This window comes from Hyperolius riggenbachi, chromosome 4 (assembly GCF_040937935.1).
Source record: "Hyperolius riggenbachi isolate aHypRig1 chromosome 4, aHypRig1.pri, whole genome shotgun sequence".
Taxonomy (NCBI): domain Eukaryota; kingdom Metazoa; phylum Chordata; class Amphibia; order Anura; family Hyperoliidae; genus Hyperolius; species Hyperolius riggenbachi.
The window spans coordinates 176,294,654-176,319,823 of NC_090649.1; the positions used below are offsets into that span (position 1 = coordinate 176,294,654).

A 25,170-nucleotide genomic window follows, 5' to 3' on the forward strand; every position below is an offset into this window, starting at 1 on the left:
GTACCTTTAGGATTTCACAGGTCATTTTTGTTTCAAGACTACTCCTCACGGTTTAGGGCCCCTAAAATGCCAGGGCAGTATAGGAACCCCACTAATGACCCCATTTTAGAAAGAAGACACCCCAAGGTATTCCGTTAGGAGTATGGTGAGTTCATAGAAGTTTTTATTTTTTTGTCACAAGTTAGCGGAAATTGATTTTAATTGCTTTTTTTCACAAAGTGTCATTTTCCGCTAACTTGTGACAAAAAAAAAAATCTTCTATGAACTCACCATACTCCGTACGGAATACCTTTGGGTGTCTTCTTTCTAGAATGGGGTCATTTGTGGGGTTCCTATACTGCCCTGGCATTTTAGGGGCCCTAAACCGTGAGGAGTAGTCTTGAAACCAAATGTCGCAAAATGACCTGTGAAATCCTAAAGGTACTCATTGGACTTTGGGCCCCTTAGCGTACTTAGGGTGTAAAAAAGTGCCACACATGTGGTACCGCCGTACTCAGGAGAAGTAGTATAATGCGTTTTGGGGTGTATTTTTACACATACCCATGCTAAGTGGGAGAAATATCTCTGTAAATGACAATTGTTTGATTTTTTTTACACACAATTGTCCATTTACATAGAAATTTCTCCCACCCAGCATGGGTATGTGTAAAAATACACCCCAAAACACATTATACTACTTTTCCTGAGTACGTCGGTACCACGTGTGACACTTTTTTGCAGCCTAGGTGCGCTAAGGGGCCCAACGTCCTATTCACAGGTCATTTTGAGGCATTTGGTTTCAAGACTACTCCTCGCGGTTTAGGGCCCCTAAAATGCCAGGGCAGTATAGGAACCCCACAAGTGACCCCATTTTAGAAAGAAGACACCCCAAGGTATTGCGTTAGGTGTATGGCGAGTTCATAGAAGATTTTATTTTTTGTCACAAGTTAGTGAAAAATGACACTTTGTGAAAAAAAAAACAATAAAAATCAATTTCCGCTAACTTTTGACAAAAAATTAAATCTTCTATTAACTCATCATACACCTAACAGAATACTTTGGGGTGTCTTTTTTTCTAAAATGGGGTCACTTGTGGGGTTCCTATACCGCCCTGGCATTTTACGGGCCCAAAACCATGAGTAGTCTGGAAACCAAATGTCTCAAAATGACTGTTCAGGGGTATAAGCATCTGCAAATTTTGATGACAGGTGGTCTATGAGGGGGCGAATTTTGTGGAACCGGTCATAAGCAGGGTGGCCTTTTAGATGACAGGTTGTATTGGGCCTGATCTGATGGATAGGAGTGCTAGGGGGGTGACAGGAGGTGATTGATGGGTGTCTCAGGGGGTGGTTAGAGGGGAAAATAGATGCAATCAATGCACTGGGGAGGTGATCGGAAGGGGGTCTGAGGGGGATCTGAGGGTTTGGCCGAGTGATCAGGAGCCCACACGGGGCAAATTAGGGCCTGATCTGATGGGTACGTGTGCTAGGGGGTGACAGGAGGTGATTGATGGGTGTCTCAAGGTGTGATTAAAGGGGGGAATAGATGCAAGCAATGCACTGGCGAGGTGATCAGGGCTGGGGTCTGAGGGCATTCTGAGGGTGTGGGCGGGTGATTGAGTGCCCTAGGGGCAGATAGGGGTCTAATCTGATAGGTAGCAGTGACAGGGGGTGATTGATGGGTAATTAGTGGGTGTTTAGGGTAGAGAACAGATGTAAACACTGCACTTGGGAGATGATCTGATGTCGGATCTGCGGGCGATCGATTGGTGTGGGTGGGTGATCAGATTGCCCGCAAGGGGCAGGTTAGGGGCTGATTGATGGGTGGCAGTGACAGCGGGTGATTGATGGGTGGCAGTGACAGGGGGTGATTGATGGGTGGCAGTGACAGGGGGTGATTGATGGGTGATTGATAGGTGATTGACAGGTAATCAGTGGGTTATTACAGGGGAGAACAGATGTAAATATTGCACTGGCGAATTGATAAGGGGGGGTCTGAGGGCAATCTGAGCGTGTAGGCGGGTGATTGGGTGCCCGCAAGGGGCAGATTAGGGTCTGATCTGATAGGTAACAGTGACAGGTGGTGATAGGGGGTGATTGATGGGTGATTGATGGGTAATTAGTGGGTGTTTAGAGGAGAGAATAGATGTAAACGCTGCGCTTGGGTGGTGATCTGATGTCGGATCTGCGGGCGATCTATTGGTGTGGGTGGGTGATCAGATTGCCCGCAAGGGGCAGGTTAGGGGCTGATTGTTGGGTGGCAGTGACAGGGGGTGATTGATGGGTGATAGGTGATTGGCAGGTGATTGACAGGTGATCAGTGGATTATTACAGGGAAGGACAGATGTAATTAATGCAATCTGAGCGTGTGGGCGGGTGATTGGATGCCCGCAAGGGGCAGATTAGGGTCTGATCTGATAGGTAACAGTGACAGGTGGTGATAGGGGGTGATTGATGGGTGATTGATGGGTAATTAGTGGGTGTTTAGAGAAGATAACAGATGTAAACAATACATTTGGGAGGTAATCTGACGGCGGTTTTGCGGGCGATCTAATGGTGTGGGTGGGTGATCAGATTGCCCGCAAGGGGCAGGTTAGGGGCTGATTGATGGGTGGCAGTGACAGGGGGTGATTGATGGGTGATAGGTGATTGGCAGGTGATTGACAGGTGATCAGTGGGTTATTACAGGGAAGAACAGATGTAATTAATGCACTGGTGAATTGATAAGGGGGGTCAGAGGGCAATCTGAGCGTGTGGGCGGGTGATTGGGTGCCCGCAAGGGGCAGATTAGGGTCTGATCTGATAGGTAAAAGTGACAGGTGGTGATAGGGGGTGATTGATGGGTGATTGATGGGTAATTAGTGGGTGTTTAGAGGAGAGAATAGATGTAAACAATGGATTTGGGAGGTGATCTGATGTCGGATCTGCGGGTGATCTATTGGTGTGGGGGGGTGATCAGATTGCCCGCAAGGGGCAGGTTAGGGGCTGATTGATCGGTGGCAGTGACAGGGGGTGATTGATGGGTGATTGACAGGTAATCAGGGGGGATAGATGCATACAGTACATGGGGGGGGGGGGGTCGGGGGGGGGGGGGGTCTGGGGAGAATCTGAGGGGTGGGGGGGGTGATCAGGAGGGAGCAGGGGGCAGGGGGGGATAAAAAGAAAATAGCGTTGACAGATAGTGACAGGGAGTGATTGATGGGTGATTAGGGGGGTGATTGGGTGCAAACAGGGGTCTGGGGGGTGGGCAGGGGGGGGTCTGATGGGTGCTGTGGGCGATCTGGGGCAGGGGGGGGGGGAAATCAGTGTGCTTGGTGCAGACTAGCGTGGCTGCAGCCTGCCCTGGTGGTCCCTCGGACACTGGGACCACCAGGGCAGGAGGCAGCCTGTATAATACACTTTGTAAACATTACAAAGTGTATTATACACTTTGTATGCGGCGATCGTCGGGTTAACATCCCGCCGGCGCTTCCGTATGGCCGGCGGGATGTTGCGGCGGGTGAGCGGCGCCAGGCGGAGGCGGAGGATCGCGTCACGGATGACGTGATCGCTCCGCCCATGCCCCTACAAGGACCGCCGCCATTTGTCTATACGGCGGTCCTTGCGGGGTGCACTTCCCGGCCGCCAATTGTATATACGGCGGTCGGGAAGTGGTTCAGACTGCAGCCTCGGGGATGCGGCATTTCAGGTAGGGCAATCATGCCTAACAGTATTGTGAAATGAAAACAGTGATTTAGGGACGCTTCAGACTCTCTTTAAGCCCATGCAGTAATTTCTTCTTTCCCATCTTTGCTTCTTTTCCGAGTTGAATCTTCATTATAAGTCAAAAAGATAAACAGTTTAACAAGTGTAATCCCCCCTCTATATGTAGATTCCACACAAACATAATTAAAAGCAAATTTTAAGGGGTTAAGGGAAGTAACAATCATTATTAAAACATATCTGTTACTCTGTCTAATCGACAGGAATACAAATGTTAAAATAATAATAATACAGATAATAAAAGAAAAAGTCACAATTTGCTTAAAACTATGTGATTGTATTGCAGCTTGTATGAAGCTTGGAACAGTACATCCATATTGCCAGAAACTGCATCTAATTGGCCCAGTTTCAAACTGCATTCTATGGGCTTGATTCACTAAGCTTAGGGCTGGGTAACAGCGTGTGTCAGCTGCTGTTACGTGCGTTAGTGAACCAGAGGGCCTTCATTTATTGTCCCTGCATGCTACGCGTGCATGCGTAATCGGGGAGCGGGCACTCTGCGCACACTATGCTGCTAAATTGCAGCATAGCGAACGCTAGTAATTAACATCGGCTCCACTCCTCTGGCCCTGAGCACCAGCGGGTCCAGTCACATTAAAGGACCTGATCTCCGCACTCTGGTTGGCCCAACAGGCTGTCTTGTTAATTGTTGTGGCCAGGATTTTCAGGTCTGTGCTTTTTGATAAAGGATATGCCAAAAAAAGTGTCACTTACCACTGGGAAAATGAGTGCAAATGGGAATGTCCCTAACAGCACACGTTACTCAGTGTGTTCAGTGTTACAGGCATTGGTTGTACAGACTAACCAGCAAGCTCATGGTGAACCAGAACTCGTTGGGTTGTGAAAAGGGGCTACAATGTTCCTAAAAGCCTCCTTACTAAAATGAAATGGAAAGCAAAAACTTGCTTTTTCAAGCCCTTGGTTGGTAACGGATGTTTGTAAAACCTTCACATATCAGAAGTAATCTATACAAAGGATTGCTTTTCCAAGCAAAAAGTGACGGTGGGAAGAGGGTTATAAAGCATGCAAAGGTTGAGAGAGCGGTGCATCTTCCAACCCGTCAGCTAAGAGTCAGAAATTTAGGGCAGATCCATGTACTCAAGTCGACCCTATACTGTTATTTAAGTAGCAGTGGAATATTGTACGGTGTTAGCCTTCAGTAAAACGCAAGAAGTTTTAAATCAGGATGATACCATTTATTGGCTTACTTAAAAGTATATATAAAAGAGTAAGCTTTCGGCCCTGGGCCTTCATCAGACTATTATAAGCATACAGGATTCAGTCTGACGAAGGCCCAGGGGCAGAAAGCGTACTCACTAAATAACAGTATAAGCAAGAAGTTTTGAATCAGGATGATACCATTTATAGGCTAATTTGAAAATATATACTTTCAAGTTAGCCTATAAATGGTATCATCCTGATTCAAAACTTCTTGCTTATACTGTTATTTAGTGAGTCAAAACTGCATTTCTAGACTTATAGTTAGTTGAGTAAATACAGTACGGTTTAAGATTTATTATGATGCTTTTCACTATTTTCATTTCAACACAGGGCTAAAATGATTTGCAAATTATGACATTCTGCTTTAATATAGATTTTACACAGTGACTCAGCTTCTTTGGAAACCTACTTTTACACATATTGGTAACTAAAAACGTAAGCACTGAAATTCATTACTCAAGTCCGCTTTTCTAGTTCAGCATTTTTATGTTATTAAGGGCTCTGCCTCTGACTAGTGTTGGGCGAACATCTAGATGTTCGGGTTCGGGCCGAACAGGCCGAACATGGCCGCGATGTTCGGGTGTTCGACCCGAACTCCGAACATAATGGAAGTCAATGGGGACCCGAACTTTTGTGGTTTGTAAAGCCTCCTTACATGCTACATACCCCAAATTTACAGGGTATGTGCACCTTGGGAGTGGGTACAAGAGGAAAAAAAAAATTTGCAAAAAGAGCTTATAGTTTTTGAGAAAATCGATTTTAAAGTTTCAAAGGGAAAACTGTCTTTTAAATGCGGGAAATGTCTGTTTTCTTTGCACAGGTAACATGTTTTTTGTCGGCATGCAGTCATAAATGTAATACATATAAGAGGTTCCAGGAAAAGGGACCGGTAACGCTAACCCAGCAGCAGCACACGTGATGGAACAGGAGGAGGCGCAGGAGGAGAAGGCCACGCTTTGTGAGACACAACAACCCCGGCCTTGCATGAGGGCAAGAAGCGTGCGGATAGCATGCTTTGTACCGCCATGCAGTCATAAATGTAATAAAGATAAGAGGTTCCATAAACAGGGACCGGCAACGCTAACCCAGCAGCAGCAGCAGCAGCAGCAGACGTGATGGAACAGGAGCAGGTGCAGGAGGAGAAGGCCACGCTTTGTGAGACACAACAACCCAGGCCTTGCATGAGGGCAAGAAGCGTGCGGATAGCATGCTTTGTACCGCCATGCAGTCATAAATGTAATAAAGATAAGAGGTTCCATAAACAGGGAGCGGCAACGCTAACCCAGCAGCAGCAGCAGACGTGATGGAACAGGAGCAGGCGCAGGAGGAGAAGGCCACGCTTTTTGAGACGCAACCCAGGCCTTGCATGAGGACAAAAAGCGTGCGGATATAGCAATGCTTTTTGCCGCCATGCAGTCATAAATGTAATACAGATGAGAGGTTCAATAAACAGGGACTGGAAATGCTAACCCAGCAGCAGCAGACGTGATGGAACAGGACTAGGAGCAGGCGCAGGAGGAGAAGGCCAAGCTTTTTGAGACACAACAACACAGGCCTTGCATGAGGACAAAAAGCGTGCGGATATAGCAATGCTTTTTGCCGCCATGCAGTCATAAGTGTAATACAGATGAGAGGTTCAATAAACAGGGACCGGAAACGCTAAACCATCCCAGATGTTCATTGGTCATGTTACTTGGTTGGGGTCCTGGAGTGTTGCGTAGTCGTTTCCAATCCAGGATTGATTCATTTTAATTTGAGTCAGACGGTCTGCATTTTCTGTGGAGAGGCGGATACGCCGATCTGTGACGATGCCTCCGGCAGCACTGAAACAGCGTTCCGACATAACGCTGGCTGCCGGGCAAGCCAGCACCTCTATTGCGTACATTGCCAGTTCGTGCCAGGTGTCTAGCTTCGATACCCAATAGTTGAAGGGTGCAGATGGATTGTTAGACACAGCTACGTCATCTGACATGTAGTCCTTGACCATCTTCTCCAGGCGATCGGTGTTGGAGGTGGATCTGCACGCTTGCTGTTCTGTGGGCTGCTGCTGCATGGGTGTCAGAAAATTTTCCCACTCCAAGGACACTGCCGATACCATTCCCTTTTGGGTACTAGCTGCGGCTTGCGTTGTTTGCTGCCCTCCTGGTCGTCCTGGGTTTGCGGAAGTCAGTCTGTCTGCGTACAACTGGCTAGAGGAGGGGGAGGATGTCAATCTCCTCTCTAAAGTCTCCACAAGGGCCTGCTGGTATTCTTCCATTTTGACCTGTCTGACTCTTTCTTCAAGCAGTTTTGGAACATTGTGTTTGTACCGTGGATCCAGAAGGGTATAAACCCAGTAATTGGTGTTGTCCAGAATGCGCACAATGCGTGGGTCACGTTCAATGCAGTCTAGCATGAATTGAGCCATGTGTGCCAGAGTCCTACCAGAATCCTCATCATCCTCTTGTGAGCGTTGTGATAGTTGTTGTGATGCATCATAGTCGTCACCTTCCTCCTGGTCTGCTTCTGCTGACCATTCGCGTTGAATTGTGGAAGTCCAACGTGCACCGCTCTGGCCCTCGTCAGTGGTGGCATGAAATTCCTGCTCCAACTCCAGCTGTTCCTCCTCCTCTTCTTCGTCATAGCTGCTGGGGCCAGCGTTCCCTGAGGCGGATGGCCTGATGTTGGTACCATCACGCTGATCGTTTTCTCCTTCAGATTCCCCCAGTTGCATCATGACAGCTGTTTCCTTGATTTTTAACATCGACCTCTTCAGTAAACACAGCAGTGGTATGGTAATGCTGACTGAAGAGTTGTCACTGCTCACAAGCAACGTGGATTGCTCAAAATTTTGGAGGACTTGGCAGAGGTCCAACATGTTGGCCCAATCGGATCCACAGAAGCTTGGCAGCTGGCCGGATGCGCCTCGGTACTGCGCCGTCATGTACTGGACCACTGCACTCTTCTGCTCGCAAAAGCGGGCTAGCATGTGCAGCGTAGAATTCCAGCGCGTAGGGACATCACACAGCAAGCGATGGTGGGGGAGATTGAAGCGCTCCTGCATCTTGGCGAGTGCCCCCGAAGCAGTACTGGAAGTTCTACAATGTTTGGCCACTCGACGCACCTTCAACAGAAGATCGGCCACGCCTGGGTATGTCCTCAGGAACCGCTGAACTACTAGGTTCATCACGTGCGCCAGGCAAGGGATGTGTGTCAGCTTAGCCAACCTTAAAGCGCGAATGAGATTACTCCCATTATCACACACAACCATGCCCGGTTTCAGGTCCAGCGGTGCCAGCCACAAATCCGTCTGTTCCTTTATTCCCTTCCAAATTTCCTCCCCTGTGTGCTGCTTATCCCCAAGGCAGATTAGCTTCAGCAACGCTTGCTGACGCATGCCAACAGCTGTGCTGCACTGCTTCCACGATCCTACTGCTGCTGGGTTAGCGTTTCCGGATGAGGTACAGCTTTGAGATGCGTTGGAGGAGAAGGAGTCAGAGAGGTAGGTGCTGCTGTTATCCAGTGGGAGGGACGGCGGTGCAGCTGTTTGTGGCGTGGGCAACACCCGTGCCGTAGCAGGTGAGGAATCGCTGCCAGGCTCCACAAGGTTCACCCAGTGCGCGGTAAGGGAGATGTATCGACCCTGGCCGAACGCACTCGTCCAGGTGTCAGTGGTGAGGTGAACCTTGCAGGCAACGGCATTCTTCAAGCTTCGGGTTATTTTGCTGACCACGTGCTCATGCAACTCAGGCACTGCAGAGCGTGCAAAGTGGTAGCGGCTGGGAACCACGTAACGTGGGATGGCCACTGACATCATGCCCTTGAAGCTGTTTGTCTCCACCAATCGATATGGCAGCATTTCGCAGGCCAGAAGCTTGGCTATGCTGGCTGTTACTGCCACGGCCCGGGGGTCATTTGCTGGCAATTTCCTCTTGCGCTCAAACATCTCCGACACAGACAACTGAACCGTAGCGCTGCACACGGAAGGGCTGTTGGTTGTTGTGTTTGAAGAACACTGGGAGACCTCAAGAGCACTACTCCGGAAAGTGACAGTGTCAGCGTCGTCTGATGTTTGTGAATGTTGTGAACCACGCAATGGCTGGGCTACTGCTGCTGCTGAGGCGGGTCTGGTGAACCCAAGGGAGGCAGTGTTGTTTCTGGTACCCTGTCCTGACGCGTTTGCCCAAAGAGTGGGATGTTTGGATAGCATGTGACGGCTCATGCTGGTGGTGGAGAGGTTGTTAATACTTTTCCCCCTGCTCAGGCGGGTCTTGCACACCTTGCAAATCGCCATGGTAACATCCTCAGTGCAGTCTTCAAAGAAAGCCCAGACTTTGGAGCACCTGCCTCCTTGCTGGCGATTTCTGTTTGCTCCTCTTTTGCCTCTCACTTGAACTTCCACGCTTGTGGTGCCTGAAATTGCGCGCCGCCTACCTTGTGGCACAAGGCGAGCTCGTGCAGCAGTGGGTTCTTCAACAGACTCATCTGTGCTGCTGCTACGACGGCGATGTTCTCGTTCACAAACAAAATCTGGGTCTCTGTCCACATTGTCCATACCCTCCTCTTCCATCTCCTCAAACTCGTCATATGTCATTGTGGGCCGCCGCCGTGGAGTAGAGCTCCCCACAACAACCTCTGCGCAGCACACTCCAACGTCGTCTTCCAGATCTTGTCGGCCGACCTCCTGCAATTGCAACCCCTCCTGCCCAAATTGCTCTGGGATTTGGGTTTCCGAGTCCTCTTCGGACTCGCCTTGTATTTCAGTGCGCGGTGCATTTCCCACAGTTAACGGTTGTGAATCCAGGCACAACATTTCTGGCTGTTCCTCCATTGACCTTTGAAAGGTGGAAGTTTGTTGGGCTGGGAATAGCTCCTGCGAATACCCCATTGTGTCCTGAGGTAATTCATCGGACTGGTTATCTGGCAGTTGTGTGCGTGGTGTCGCTGCCGGTTGTGTCAGCTTTGTGCCCACTGGCTCCTTGTAACTGGCTGAGGACTCGGACCTCGTGCGTGATGTGCTGGTGCTGCTTAACCCACTGCTGGACGCTTGAGAGGTCATCCAAGTAATTATCTGGTCCTGTTCTTTTGGATTTGTGAGGGTTGTTGTCCTGGACAACATGGGCGGTATTGAGTGGGTTTTCTTGGGTGCTCCCCTGTGGCCTGTACGTGAACCGTCAGGGGAAACACCTCTTCCCTTGCCCCTCCCTCTTTCACCGGATTTCTTCCTCATTTCACTTATCCTTACAGTACACGCTGACTGGCAGCAGTACAGTGGCAGTACAGAAATGCTATACAGTACCACTATTCCCAGCAGCGACACAGAGCACAATGCTATACAGTGACGGGTGAGCGGTGTACCACTATTCCCAGCAGCGACACAGAGCACAATGCTATACAGTGGCGGGTGAGCGGTGTACCACTATTCCCAGCAGACACAGAACAGTACACAGAATGCTATATAGTGTGGCTGAACGAGCGGTGTACCACTATTCCCAGCAGACACAGAACAGTACACAGAATGCTATATAGTGTGGCTGAACGAGCGGTGTACTACTGTTCCCAGCAGACACAGAACAGTACACAGAATGCTATATAGTGTGGCTGAACGAGCGGTGTACTACTGTTCCCAGCAGACACAGAACAGTACACAGAATGCTATATAGTGTGGCTGAGCGAGCGGTGTACCACTATTCCCAGCAGACACAGAACAGTACACAGAATGCTATATAGTGTGGCTGAACGAGCGTTGTACCACTATTCCCAGCAGACACAGAACAGTACACAGAATGCTATATAGTGTGGCTGAACGAGCGGTGTACCACTATTCCCAGCAGACACAGAACAGTACACAGAATGCTATATAGTGTGGCTGAACGAGCGGTGTACTACTGTTCCCAGCAGACACAGAACAGTACACAGAATGCTATATAGTGTGGCTGAACGAGCGGTGTACTACTGTTCCCAGCAGACACAGAACAGTACACAGAATGCTATATAGTGTGGCTGAACGAGCGGTGTACTACTGTTCCCAGCAGACACAGAACAGTACACAGAATGCTATATAGTGTGGCTGAAAGAGCGGTGTACTACTGTTCCCAGCAGACACAGAACAGTACACAGAATGCTATATAGTGTGGCTGAACGAGCGGTGTACCACTATCCCCAGCAGACACAGAACAGTACACAGAATGCTATATAGTGTGGCTGAACGAGCGGTGTACTACTGTTCCCAGCAGACACAGAACAGTACACAGAATGCTATATAGTGTGGCTGAACGAGCGGTGTACTACTGTTCCCAGCAGACACAGAACAGTACACAGAATGCTATATAGTGTGGCTGAACGAGCGGTGTACTACTGTTCCCAGCAGACACAGAACAGTACACAGAATGCTATATAGTGTGGCTGAACGAGCGGTGTACCACTATTCCCAGCAGACACAGAACAGTACACAGAATGCTATATAGTGTGGCTGAACGAGCGGTGTACTACTGTTCCCAGCAGTGACACACAATGACTGGGGGGGACCCTGGCTAGCGTGGCTGGAGCGCGAACTACCCTGCCTGCCTACCCAAAGCTAAACCCACAGACAAATGGCGGAGATATGACGTGGTTCGGGTATTTATTTACCCGAACCACGTGACCGTTCGGCCAATCAGAGCGCGTTCGGGTCCGAACCACGTGACCCGTTCGGCCAATCACAGCGCTAGCCGAACGTTCGGGGAACGTTCGGCCATGCGCTCTTAGTTCGGCCATGTGGCCGAACGGTTTGGCCGAGCACCGTCAGGTGTTCGGCCGAACTCGAACATCACCCGAACAGGGTGATGTTCTGCAGAACCCGAACAGTGGCGAACACTGTTCGCCCAACACTACCTCTGACACAGGTGACCAGGGTTCGAATCTCAGCTCCTCCTGTTCGGTAAGCCAGCACCTTATTCTGTGAGGAGACCTTGAGCAAGACCCCCTAACACAGCCACTGCCTATAGAGCACATCCTAGTGGTGGCTGCAGCTCTGGCGCTTTGAGTCCGCCAGGAGAAAAGCGCAATATAAATGTTTTTTATTTGTCTTGTCTACATAAATTTGAACTTGTTCTGTAATTCACTTTTAGATCTTCAGGTTTTTCTAAATAATAGTTGTTATTCTACAAAAATTTATTTAACTATTCCCTATAATATGCTTTGAAACATCATTTTAAATAGCACTTCCGCCACTCAAAACACTTTGGCTAACATTCATAAAGCATTCCCGCATGCGGAAATGCTAAAAACAGCCGACTTTACTGAGCACTGAGCAAAGTGTGTATTCATAAAGGCTGTTTCCGCATGCGAAGCTGACTTTTCCGAGCAGAGCGATAAATCACCGCATTCAGCGGTGATTCTATGCGGAAATGTAACAAAATGTCAATTCATAAAAACTAACGCAGGCGGTATGCGGACGGGAATTACCGCTTCCCTGGATGTAGCGATAAGCATGCGGAGTACATGTAAGTGAATGGGACAGACCTCCCAAGCAGCAGCAGAGAGAACACCGCACGGAGGGACTCGGCCAGCTATTCCTGTTTCCGCATGCCTACCGACAGCCTAACGACAGCCTACAGCGGGATATCTCCGCACTCTTATCGCAACAGGCAACTTTATTATGAATGACCACCCAGAAGGATGTAATACCGACAGCGGTATTATCCCGCACGGATTATAGTTACCGACATCACTTTTATGAATGATAGACATTGTATAAAAAAAAGGGAGCTAATGAAGTTTCAGAAGTTATTTTTCCAAACCCCACACTGTGTTAATAATTCACTGAAGGTAACATTTTGGACAATTAATTTGTAATTTAATTAATCTATTTCTTTAATTATTTCCCAATTTATCTGAATAGGTGAGTTTTCAAGCTGGCTACAAAGAGTGTTTTAAACCATGTACAGATGATAACTTCTGATCTTTAACAGGTACACATTACAAATGTTATGACTCAGATTGAAAAATGTATTTAAATAGTATATAGGAAATTCCTGGGCAGATTATCTATAGTTTTAAGCCTGGGTACACACATCCAATTTTGATTGGCCAATGATCGGCCAATTTTACCAGTTCCATGTAGTAGGAGAGTCTACAGAGATTTAATACTATGAACAGATTTTGTAAGTAAGCTCTCATACTACATGGAACTGGAAAAATTGGCCAGAATAATACTTTCACAATTTAAAGAGACTCAGAGATGAGTCATCCTGCTGGTTTTTTACTTACCCGGGGCTTCCTCCAGCCCCATTAAGCATGGATATGTCACTCGCTGTCCTCCCGCAGTCCTCCGTTCAGTACGCAGCTCAGTCGGGCTCAATCTGAGTGACATCAGAAGGTCCACACATGCGCAAAAGGCTGGCGTCACTGAGACGCTTACCGGTGCAGATTGCGGCTTCTGGGGCTGGAGGAAGCCCCAAGTAAAAAAGCGGCTCTGAGTCTCTTTAAGATTGATCTTTCTTAAAGGGAACATAAAGTGAAAGTAATGTGGCCAAGTGTAACTTACCTTAGAGCCTCCTGTGGACCTTCTGGCCCCTCGCCATCGCTCCGCTCCATTAAGCCTGTGTACCGTGCCGAAAGCTGTCCGATTCAGCCAGTCGGGGTCTACTGCGCATGCGCAGACCCACCGGCGAGCATGCTTGATCACGCGCCTATAGCCAGAAGCATTAGGCGCTTGCACAGTTGCCATTTTTATGAACAACAGAAGAGCAGAGTGCTCCTGGCCACAGAAACGCGATCAAGGAGGCATGCGGCCCAGGGCCACGCATGCAGGTTTCGGAGGGGCTAGCTGCTGGAAAAGAGAAGAGTGGAATTACTGAGAGGGCCTGGGGCGACTACCGGGGGCTGGAAGAAACCCAAGATAAGTTAAAGTGGTCACACAGCTTTCACTTTAGGTTTACAGACTACCCAGCAAGCTCATGGTAAACCAGAACTCCTTGGAGTGTGTAAGGGGCTACAAAGGACCAAAAAGCCCTCTTACTAAAATGTTATGAAAACGAGTGTTTGCCTTCTTAAAACAGAAGGTTGGAGTGAGCATTTGATGTCTCCCATGATGCATCACTGCTGAATATGCAAATTATCCTTTATTGTCCCTGTAAGCTAACCACACCTCCAGAACAGCTGGAATGCAATGATGTGTCAGCTTGTTATTTGTACAGAGCCATAATACTCCAACATGCCTACAGACTGTGTCGGATTGGTTGATCCTCATCAGTGCATGGCATGGATTACTGTGGCTCTATGGAATAGGACTTGAAGCACCCAGCCTGAATTATTGCTCCAACCTGAATTATCGCAAATACCTTCTGTTTTAAGACAAACATTTGTTTTGCATAACATTTCAGTAAGAGGGCTTTTCAGTCCTCTGAAGGCCCTTACACCCTGAGGAGTTCTAGTTCACCATGAGCTTGCTGGGTAATCTGTAACTTTAGGTGCTTTAAGTCCTACTCCATAAAGCCACATTAATCCATGGCATGCACTGATGAAGATCAACCAATCCGAAACAGTCTGTAGGCATGTTGGATTATTACGGTTCTGTACAATTAACAAGCTGATACATCATTGCATTCCAGCTGTTCTGGAGGTGTGGTTAGCTTACAGGGACAACAAAGGATAATTTGTACATACAGCAGTGATGCATCATGGGAGATAATCAAATGCTCACTCCAACCTGAATTATCGCAAATACTTTTTTTTTTTAAAAAAATTTGTTAGGTGGCAAACCTTTGTTTTGCTTTCACTTTAGTTTCCCTGTACTAAAAATTGCAAAGACTGAATGTCATCATCTTCAGTACATAATATAATTAATAGAATCTACAGAAATTTCTGCACACAAGCCAAATAACATTTATAATGCACTTTTCTCCTTGTGAACTCAAAGCACTTAAACTCCAGCCACTAGGGCACGCTCAGTGGGCATTGGCAGTGTTAGGGAATATAGCCCAAGGACTCCTTACTGAATAGGTGCTGGTTTACTGAACAGGACAAGCTGGGATTCAAACTCATGTCTCCTGTGTTAGAGGCATGGGACATGGCCAAAAAGCCAGTATAAGATCACTGTGATTTTTAGACTTCCAAATCGCACTGCAGTCAAAATAGCAGAAATCACTGCTTGGGCTCAGGAATGCTTCCATGAATAAGATCTCTGTATATCCCTGCAACCAGAAATGCACTCCTCCACCCTGCAAGGAAGATACTGCACATAAGAAACACCACCACCTTCTCTGGGCCTGAGCATTCTTAACATAGTGAGAAAGGCCTGGGACCCAATAGAAAGCACAAAGCGCTATCGCAATTGATTTGTGATAACCCTTTGCAAGCAATTTTGGATGCGATTTCCATGCTTGTACACAACACATTAGAGTGGAAACACTCCCAAAATGCTGCATGCCCTGAAATTGCGATTTACCTAATCACAATCACTCTAGTGCAGGGTTTAGAAACCATTTTGGCTGAGAGAGCCATAAACGCCACATATTTTAAAATGCAATTCTGTGAGAGCCATACAATATGTTTCAAACTGGGACAGTGAGCATGTGCAGCAGAGGGCCATGTTGCCATGGTGATGTGCATACAGTTGATCCGCCATGCAGCGGACGTGTCAGACACGTCTTAAGCTTCTCGTGGGTTTCAGCAACATCAGCAATTTCCCCGAGAGCAAGACACAGGAAATACCGACTAACAGCTTGTACAATTAGCTAGCTGACTTGGGGGTTGAGTCACTTTGTAGGATGAGATCCCCACACTTTGGCCCAACAGGCTGCCTGTCAAGTGACAGTCTATTGGGCCAATCAAAGTGTGGGGATCTCGTGCTACAAAGTCACTGGACCTGACAGGGTCCAGGGTGGGACAATTGGAACAGCCATTCATTTTGGGGTAGCACAAGTAAGTTAGTAGTGCATGCTACAGCAGTAGCGTACCTACTTTGAAAATTGTATTTGCGCTGCCACACTAAGCTCCGCTACTTGAGCATCGTAGCTTAGTGCATCAACCTCTACTGATTTGTATGTGAGCCGGATGTAGGCATTAAAAGAGCCACATCTGGCTCCCTTGCTTCCCCTGCTCTGGTGGAATCTGTCCCATCCATTTACATTGGCAGAGCATTTAGGGAAATCGCTAGCAATTGAAAGCGATCCCTAAATCCTCAAAAAACGCTCTAGTGGGTCCCAGGCCGTAAAGTGTTAAAATGTCCTCGGGGCAGACAAATCAAAAGGTAAAAAAAAAATGGAACACTTGCATTAAACATAAACAACTATAGTATATTCTAGGAGTATAAAATGTGATCAATTATGGCATTTAATGCAAGGAAAAAATATACATACCCCTGTGACATCCATGACCTTGATAGCTGCCAGCTGCCCTGTTTTAACATGACGTCCCTATTAAAGAGAAAAAAAATACATAGTTACATAAAATTCAACTGCATGAAAGATGACTCATTACTCATAAACGCAAGCAGCTTATTCCCTTCTTGAATCACCACATGTATCTGAGCTCTGTATAACTGGCAGCCTTATCATTGCTATTTTGATGGATTAGTCCTTGCTACATTGTATAACATAAGCAGATTTGTTGACATTTTGACACAAAGGGAATTGAGTGCAGGACCTTGTATACATTGGTGAGCCAGCCACAGGTTTCTACATGACTAAGCATCATTCGGGTCACTTCTCTAGTGTCAATGACTGCCACTTCAACCAAACTGTAAGAATGTAAAGATTCCAGTTCCCCCTAAAGTTTACCATGGAAACCTAAAAGACAAACTGTTCCCTCGACACAAAACAATCATGTAAAATCTGCTTGTTCACCTTGCAGAAATGTTGCCAAATGAATCTCACAGGGAGACATTTTCACAGGGCGCAAACCGTTCTACAGATGCAGCTAGAAGCCTTGCTATGGAATTATCATACTGCTAGGAAGTTACAAGAGAAGAACAATCCGTATTGCTCCCAGCAGTTAGCCAGCGTGATGTCGTATGCGGATCATGGTATCAATTAGATACATCCAGGGGCTTTGCTTCCTCCCCCTCCCCCAAAGTCCAAAACAGCTAGATTTAATTAACTGCTGCTTATGTGTAACCCAGTTTGCAGTTACCCTATATGAAAAACTGTGGTGTGTCTTGTATATGTTACAGGCAAAGTACGAAATTCTATAGAATGCCCGACCATTTTAGGCTAAAGGTGGCCACACACGATACAATAAAATGATCCGATTTTACAGTAATTCGATAAAAACGATCGTATCTCTCGAAAAAATCAAAAGTTTTTTTTCATTCGACTGAAAAATCCGATCGGATTTCCAGTTTTTTTCGATTTAAATTGATCCGGAATGCCAGATATTTCTCTTCAATTTCTACTAGAGATTGGATGGTGTGTGTTGGATTGTTAATTTATTAATATACGTACCCTAGCAATTTTCTCTGAGTTTCCAATCATTTTTACCATAATTGAGGAAAAAATTGAACATAGGTGTGTGGTACATTGGTCATATTTTTGAAATGTTACAATCAGTCAGAAAAATTGATTGCGATTCTTAAATTGCACAGATATTTAAAACATTGTGGTCACACACCATACAATAAAATGATCCGATTTTACAGCAATTCGATAAAAACGATCGGATCTACCGAAAAAATCGAAAGCTTTTTTTTCATTCGACTCAAAAATCTGATCGGATTTCCAGTTTTCTTCAATTTTTATCGATCCAGAATGCCTGATATTTTTCTTCAATCTTCCTAAAGATTGTATGGTGTGTGGTAGATTGCCAATTTGTTAATATACACACCCTAGCAATTTTCTCAGAGTTTCCAATCATTTTTATCATGATTGGGGAAAAAATTGAACATGTGTGTGTGGTACATTGGTCATATTTTTGAAATGTTACAATCAGTCAGAAAAATTGATTGCAATTCTTAAATTGAACAGATATTTAAAAAAATTGTATGGTGTGTGGCCACCTTAAGGGTGGCCACTAATGATCCAATCTCTTTCATCCAATCTTACCAAATCTATGTAGTAGAAGAGTAAACTCATGGAATATATGAATTGGATACTATAGGCAGTCCCTTATATTAGATAGAAATGGTAAGATTGGATGAAAAAATTGGATCATTAGTGGCCACCATAAGTACGAAATGTCTGTTTTTGCTACTTTGCCTAGGCATTCTATAGAATGTCTGAATTTTGTTCTTTGCCTGTAACATATACAGTGAATGTACAACCGACAGCCTGTAGATGTGAGTGGTGTCTCTCCTCTCCTGTTATGTCTGCAGCTCTCTTTCTCTTCCTTTAGTTTTGTTTCAGTAGTGCTCTCTTGTCTGTGCCTCTGCTTTGCTTTGTTAGTCTCACCAATGGCTGGTCTCTTCTTTAGTCTCTCTGCCTCTATTTTCTCACAAAAATGTATGCTGATTATTTCTTGCTGCCAAGTAGAGCATTGTATCATGACGCTAAACTTATTTTTTTTTATTTTTTTTTTTTGCTGAATCATGGGCTTTTCAGGCTCCTCTGCCCTCACTAGCCTTCAACTGCCAAAACCCAACTGCCATTTTTTCCCCCTGCACATGTCCAGCTTTTTATCTTCTCTTTCCGCTTTTCATGGGCTCCCCCTGGTGGCAGCACCTGAAGGCTCCTTCTTTACAGCAGCACTTTCCACAAACAGTGAAATATCAGCATGCATGCACCCATCATCATCATCAATAGCCTCACTGACAGCAAAGGTATGCAGCTGTTACAGTCAAAGTGTGGGGGGAAAAAAAGCAGGCATTCTATAGAGAACCGGGTATTCTACACTTTGCCTGAATGACTTCAGGCATTCTATAGAATGCCTAGGCAAAGTACGTAATGAAACAGACATTTCGTACTTTGCCTAATCGCTTCAGGCATTCTATAGAATGCCTGATTTCGTACTTTGCCTGCAACATATACACCAGCTATAGGAATAGCTGGAAGCAATGCGAAAAATAAGGGAAAATTCCACGCTTCTCTAAAACAGCAAAAAATTATAGTAAATAATAAAGTAAATACTCCAATAAAGAAAACCGCAACTAAAGCTGAACTTCAGGACAGAAAATTGAAGGATCCCTCCGAAGGCCTCATCTCCACTTCTGCGCTGTGTGCAATGCTGATGGTGGCTGCAACTCACGGCACTGCTTTAATACGTGATTTTACCTAATGCTGTTGTGATCCGCTTCAGTTAAAAAGAATGGAATTGCACTGCATTGCGCAAAGATGCATGCAACCATGTGCTGAGATTCTGCAGTGAATTGCAACATCTGGTTGGAAACATCAGCGCTGTCTATGCACTTCCGATGACCTTCTGATCAGCCTCTGATGAAGCTGATAGCGCAAAATAGCCATCAGGCTTGTCTGTTACCCCCACCACATGTGCCACAGTTCATACCCATGATGCAATAAAGGGCCTTTTATGGTAAGTAGTGCCTCGCTTTTTTCTAATTTTCTTGCACTTCTGATAGCCTTGCGGATCACATTATTGAGTGTTGCTAAAAATGCAATCAGCAATGCACAAGTGGAAACGAGGCCTTGCTTACACATTTTGATTGCCCAATTTGACCACTTCTATGTAGTATGGGGGCCAACAGATTTTGAATACTCTGAACAGATTGTGTACAGCTCTTATACTACATGGAAATTGGCTAATCATAATTGGATGGGTATGCACCCTAAATCTCATGACTTCCATTTCTTAGAATAAGGCTAGGTTCACAGTGGGCATAGTGTTGCATTCCCAGTAACAGCAGGACCGCAACGAAACGAGAAAGCAGGGCTGCAGGTTATCCACATGTTGCGTCACATACAGTGATGCATACAGTCAAAGAAAAGTATGCTTCTCTGTAACTGTTAACAAGTGTGTTTTGTGGTAATGCACACCGTTATACCGCAACGCACCCACCGCAATATGTACACCACATAAGTGGTGCATTGCGAATTACAAAGTGCCCATTTTGCCGCAAAGCATTACTGTGAAACTAGCCATAACCAAGTTCAGGCACATTTTGTATGGATTTCACAGAACTTTGTTTGAAATACATGATAGAAATGTATAAGAAAAAGTTGTAAACAAAAGTAGTTTTTAAAATAAAACAAGACTTTTGCTCTTAAAATTAGGTAGAAGGATTAAATCAAAGCAAGTATTTGACTATTATACAATATGGATAATACAGGAACTGCTCCTGTGCCATACTAATATACAATGTGGTTATCATTTCTATGCTACGTTTTTAAAACGTTTTTACGCTAAATTAAATACAACATTACATATGCTCATGGAAAGGAAAAAAAAGCAATATTCTGCAATTTTCATTTTACATTCCTTATGCCCCAATTAACAACATAACCTAGTACAATGTCATCTGCCACACTGGCAAACAGAAAGGCACAGAAGTTGCTGCATTTAGAAACAAGAAACAAAAGGACCTATTTATAAAGCAGAAGTAAATGCTGCTTAATTATTTCACTCCCCTGTACAGCACCACACCACTGATTTCTATCACAGCAGGAAGGGGGGGGGGGGGACAGAGGAGGGGAGTGCGGAGACAAAAAGAAGAAGGGAAAGAAAGAGTTATTCACACCTTTGAGATGGAAATTATATGGATGGGTTCTATCACAACACAAGCATATGTATTGACCTACATTGTGGCACTGATCCCCATTCACTGACACTGAGAGGGACAGCCCTGCATTCTGACAAAATCCATGCAGGATTTCTATGTGTGCTACAGTGTGCACAGCTACGCAGCCAATACTGCCATTCAGAAAGTTGGTGCCTTAATTGGCAGCCATGGCCACAGAATTCTGGCTTTTTCTTGTTTTTATTCCCTTTTCCCTACAAATTCCCCTTGTTTTCCCCCCTGAAGGTGTGCAGTGTGGTCCGGTGTAGCCTGGGACGCTGGTGCGGGTCGAGGGGGGTTCGGAACCTTGAGTTTTTCCACCTTCCTGCTGCCTGGGTTCCGTTTTCTGTGCAGGTACAGGCTGTGTGGAGGCCACCACTGCTACCCAGGAGATCAGGGCTTCACTAAGGTAGGACACCGCACTGATCAGGAAACCTTTGGCCTCACTGGATGCCGGCTCCTTCCATCCATCAATCCATCCGTCCATCGGCTCTTGCTGCTCCACCGCAGCAGGGACACCTTTGGATCAGCCCCTCAATGATGCCAGCCACTAAACTGGAAGTAAGGTCCACCACAGCCGGATGCTTCTGTGACAGCCGGATTATCTTGACCAGCTCTGTCGAATGCTGCCCAGGAGTCAGGACCCACCACAGAAATGAACACTACTGCACCTTCTGAACTGGAACACCTTGGCCAGCACTGCCAGATGACAGTAATCAGGATCCTTTGCAGCATCAGCCATGAAGAACTCATCACTGCTGAATCTATGCCTCCCACCCAACCGTGTCTACTTAGGGATGACAGATGATTGCCAAGTGTGACTGGTTGCGTCGTAGTATGGCAGCCTCGGCTCTTGACTTTTTGACATTACCCCCCCCCTTCCAGGGCCGGGCCGAGGCAGAGGCGAGAGAGGCTCCAGCCTCAGGGTACAGTGGAGGTGGGGGCACAAAACTCACTCCGCTATCATTCCCCTATTGTGTTTTAAGCAGAGAGAAATAAGAAAAGGGGATACATGGCAGTTACTGCAAGCCAGATAACTAGAGATTAAGGTGTTGGGGGCCCTGGGGCGCCTCTTACTCTAGTAGCAATCAGTGTGTGACAATTGGAGTGGTAGGGATGGAGGGGCGCACTTTGTGTCTCAGCCTTGGGTGATGCCCCCCCCCATCCTCCCAGAACTTGTATGAGCTAAAACCAATAAAACCCCTGATTTGTACTTGGCGAAATAAATGATTCTGAATCTGTCTACAATAAGAGAAAACATTATACGGTGCAGTCTATGCACTTCTGATAACCTTGCATATTGCACACTATACAGTATGCATTGTGGAAATTAGCACAACAGGCCTTGGTCCCCAGTGGGGCTTATTTATCAAATCCAGTGCAATAAAAATCGGTGCAAAACAGGAGCAAAAGTGGAACAGATAAAAAAAAAAAATCAGGGATTCTGATTGGTCTCTCAGAGGTACGACACCTTTGCACCAGTCTTACTTCAATTTGGCTTGTACTAGTGTGAGAAGCATGGCTTTGTGGTTTACTTCTATTAGGAAGTACTCCTGATCGGTTTGGGGGGATGAGGTGGAGAGAGGAGTGGGAGCGAAAGACAAAGAGTGTGTTGAAGATAATGATCAAGTATGAACTAAACTGAAAAAGTAGCTAAAAAAAAGCAATTGGGAATGTTTGGAAATGAGTGAATACAGTGTACTACTGATATGTGTCAAGGAGTGCTTGAGATACTCTGATAAATACCAGTGAATAATTGGTGAGGATAACCAGTTCTTTTAGCTAGGTTATTTGAAACGTTTTACCTTAATACAATGGTTTATAACTAACGGTTTACCCACAATTATTCAGTCCCTAAAACTGACAGTCAACATGTTGCTGCAAGTAACTGCATTGGTGTACATAATGAACTACTGACCTCCTGCTTTGTGGAACGGATTACTCATGCAAGAAGAGGAAATACCTGGGCTGTCTGTACCGTAACACATTCACTCATCCATTAGACGTTGATAGGCTTGCAGGAAAAGTGCTAGAATGTGGATGGGCCAGTACAGGGCTTGAAATTCGTCTTACGTTAAACAATCATTTAGATGAACAACACACCACTGAGTTATGAAATATGAAGAATCAGGAAGAAAAAGTATTTTCAAACTCTAATGATCCCTGCATGCTGCAGCTGACACTGACAGGCGGATGGCCTGGTTGTTATTCCACAATTCCAGCCAAACTTTGTGACTACATGTGAAAGGAATTTACATCATTTCACAAAAAGCCTTCTTTAATACTGTGATATGCCAGATGCTTAGTGTCATTCTGCAGCAGACAAATGTGGAGGATTTCAGAATTTCATGGATAGGTCACACAACACAAGAGGAGCTCAAAGAGCAACTGTAAAGAAAATAACATAATGAATACAATTGCTTATTTTTACAATATTCAGTTATAGAATATTCAGTCTGTTTGCCCATTGTAAAAATGTTTCCTCAACCGGGTTTACATTTTGAAATTTATCACAGGCGGTGACATCTGTAGTCTTGCCAGGCAATCAGTGCGGAATGTTCATTACTGAGAGTTCTATGCACAGACGTAGTACATTTGTGAGATGTGGGGGAAAAAACTCAGATTCACCAGTTTAAAACTTCTATTCAGAAAAAGCTGTTATTTAAAGGACAACTGAAAAGAGGTGTGATATGGAGGCTTCCATATTTATTTCCTTTTAAGCAATATCAGTTGCCTGGCTATCCTGCTGATCCTCTGCCTCTAATACTTTTAGCCATAGACCCTGAACAAGCATGCAGCAGATCAGGTGTTTCTGACATTATTGTCAGATCTCACAGCATGCTGCATGCTTGTTTCTGGTGTGATTCAGATAATACCACAGTCAAATAGATCAGCAGGACAGCCAGGCAACTGGTATTGTTTAAAAGGAAATAAATATGGCCCCCTCCATATTCTTCTCACTTCAGTTGTTCATTAAGTGAAAATCTATCCAAACCCAAACGCAAAACACCTTTGCTATCAACTATGACAAATGCCAGCAAATGGTTGCTGTTGCTAATGTCATGGTTCTTCCCAGCTGCACGGCTTAGCAATGGTAGCTGCATCTTGCAAGAATAAATAGGACTCTCATGTGAAATGGCCCTTTTAGCTTCAAATGCCTTGCATTCTTTGCAAACGGAACCCTATGTAATACAGTAACTTCCAGCACAAATGACAGGCTTGTGCTTTTATAGAAAGAGATCAAAACACAGATAGCATTGTATTTTCCTTCTACCCATATGACAGGTTTGTGGGTTGAGGACTCGTTCTCAGGGAAGTACACTGGATCTTTATACCATTTACTTGGGCATCCACACACTGGTACAAAGTTCATAGGGCCAGCATTTTTCATTATTCGCATTCCCGTCCACAAGTCTAAAATCCGTAAACGTACCAAAACAAAGACCATCACTTACTACCTACCCCTAATTATGCCCATTAAATAATGTAAACACTACAATTACTAAGCCCACCCTAAAGTAGCCTTTTTATACTAACAGCTCACCCTATTCTGACATTGAAACCTGAACTCTTACCCCCCGATTCAACTAAAATGTAACCCTTTCAACTAACCTTAAAGAGACACTGAAGTGAAAAAAAAAAGATGATATTATGATTTGTATGTGTAGCACAGCTAAGAAATAAAACATTAAGATCAGATACATCAGTGTAATTGTTTCCAGTACAGGAAGAGTTGAGAAACTCCAGTTATCTCTATGCAAACAAGCCATTAAGCTCTCCGACTAAGTTAGTCGTGGAGAGGGCTGTTATCTGACTTATCGCAACTGTTCCTGTACTATTTACTTTTCCTCTGCTAGAGGAGAGGTCATTACTTCACAGACTGCTCTGAAAGACTCATTTTGAATGCTGAGTGTTGTGTAATCTGCACATATTATAGAATGATGCAATGTTAGAAAAAACACTATATACCTGAAAATAAAAGTATGAGAATATTCTCTTTGCTGCTAATCTTCTAGTAATTATTCATAGTACACAACCAATTCACTATATCATATTTTTTTTTTTGCTTCAGTGTCTCTTTAAAATCATACCAATCTAATATCAACAAACTATAATCTGATAAGCAGTGCCTAACGCAGCCAAATATCTACTCAGAACAGTGCAGAAGATGACCTCTTTAGAGCCAAGGGTATGCCAATTAATCTGATGCAAGACTCCAGTCAGAACATGCATGGTAGCTACACATTTATCGATTGTTCATTTTGATGCTCAGAAGATTCCGAAGCATCACTCACTGCATAAAATGCAATACATTTTGTTGACCACTGCACCATAGAATAAAATAAATGTTGTCAGCAGGAGAACACGTAGCAGCACAAGTGGTGAAGTTTCGCAACATTAACATGCAGCCACCAGTTCTGTATAGAAGGAAGGTGCCCTTATATAATGAAGCATTTTCCACTCCGTCCAAAATTAAATAAAATTTATCCAAAACAGAAATACATTTTTTGGGGGGCTGCAGTTGGGTGTTACACTATATACCCTGTACAAGACCTGAGAACAATGTACAGACGCCATTGCATG

At 45.3% G+C, this 25,170-nt stretch overlaps 1 protein-coding gene across 17 annotated transcripts in view; it reads right to left on the reverse strand.

The window, feature by feature from the left end:
- TNIK (TRAF2 and NCK interacting kinase) overlaps positions 1-25,170 on the reverse strand; it is a 458,011-nt gene that overhangs the window by 225,991 nt on the left and 206,850 nt on the right. For 16 of the 17 annotated variants that reach the window (XM_068281022.1, XM_068281018.1, XM_068281020.1 and 13 more), the window contains exon 3: positions 16,283-16,339. In XM_068281022.1, the coding sequence (XP_068137123.1) occupies positions 16,283-16,339 (57 nt within the window). Of the gene's footprint in view, positions 1-16,282; positions 16,340-18,307; positions 18,415-25,170 lie in introns of those variants that run through there. The other variant, XM_068281024.1, reaches the window with a different exon arrangement.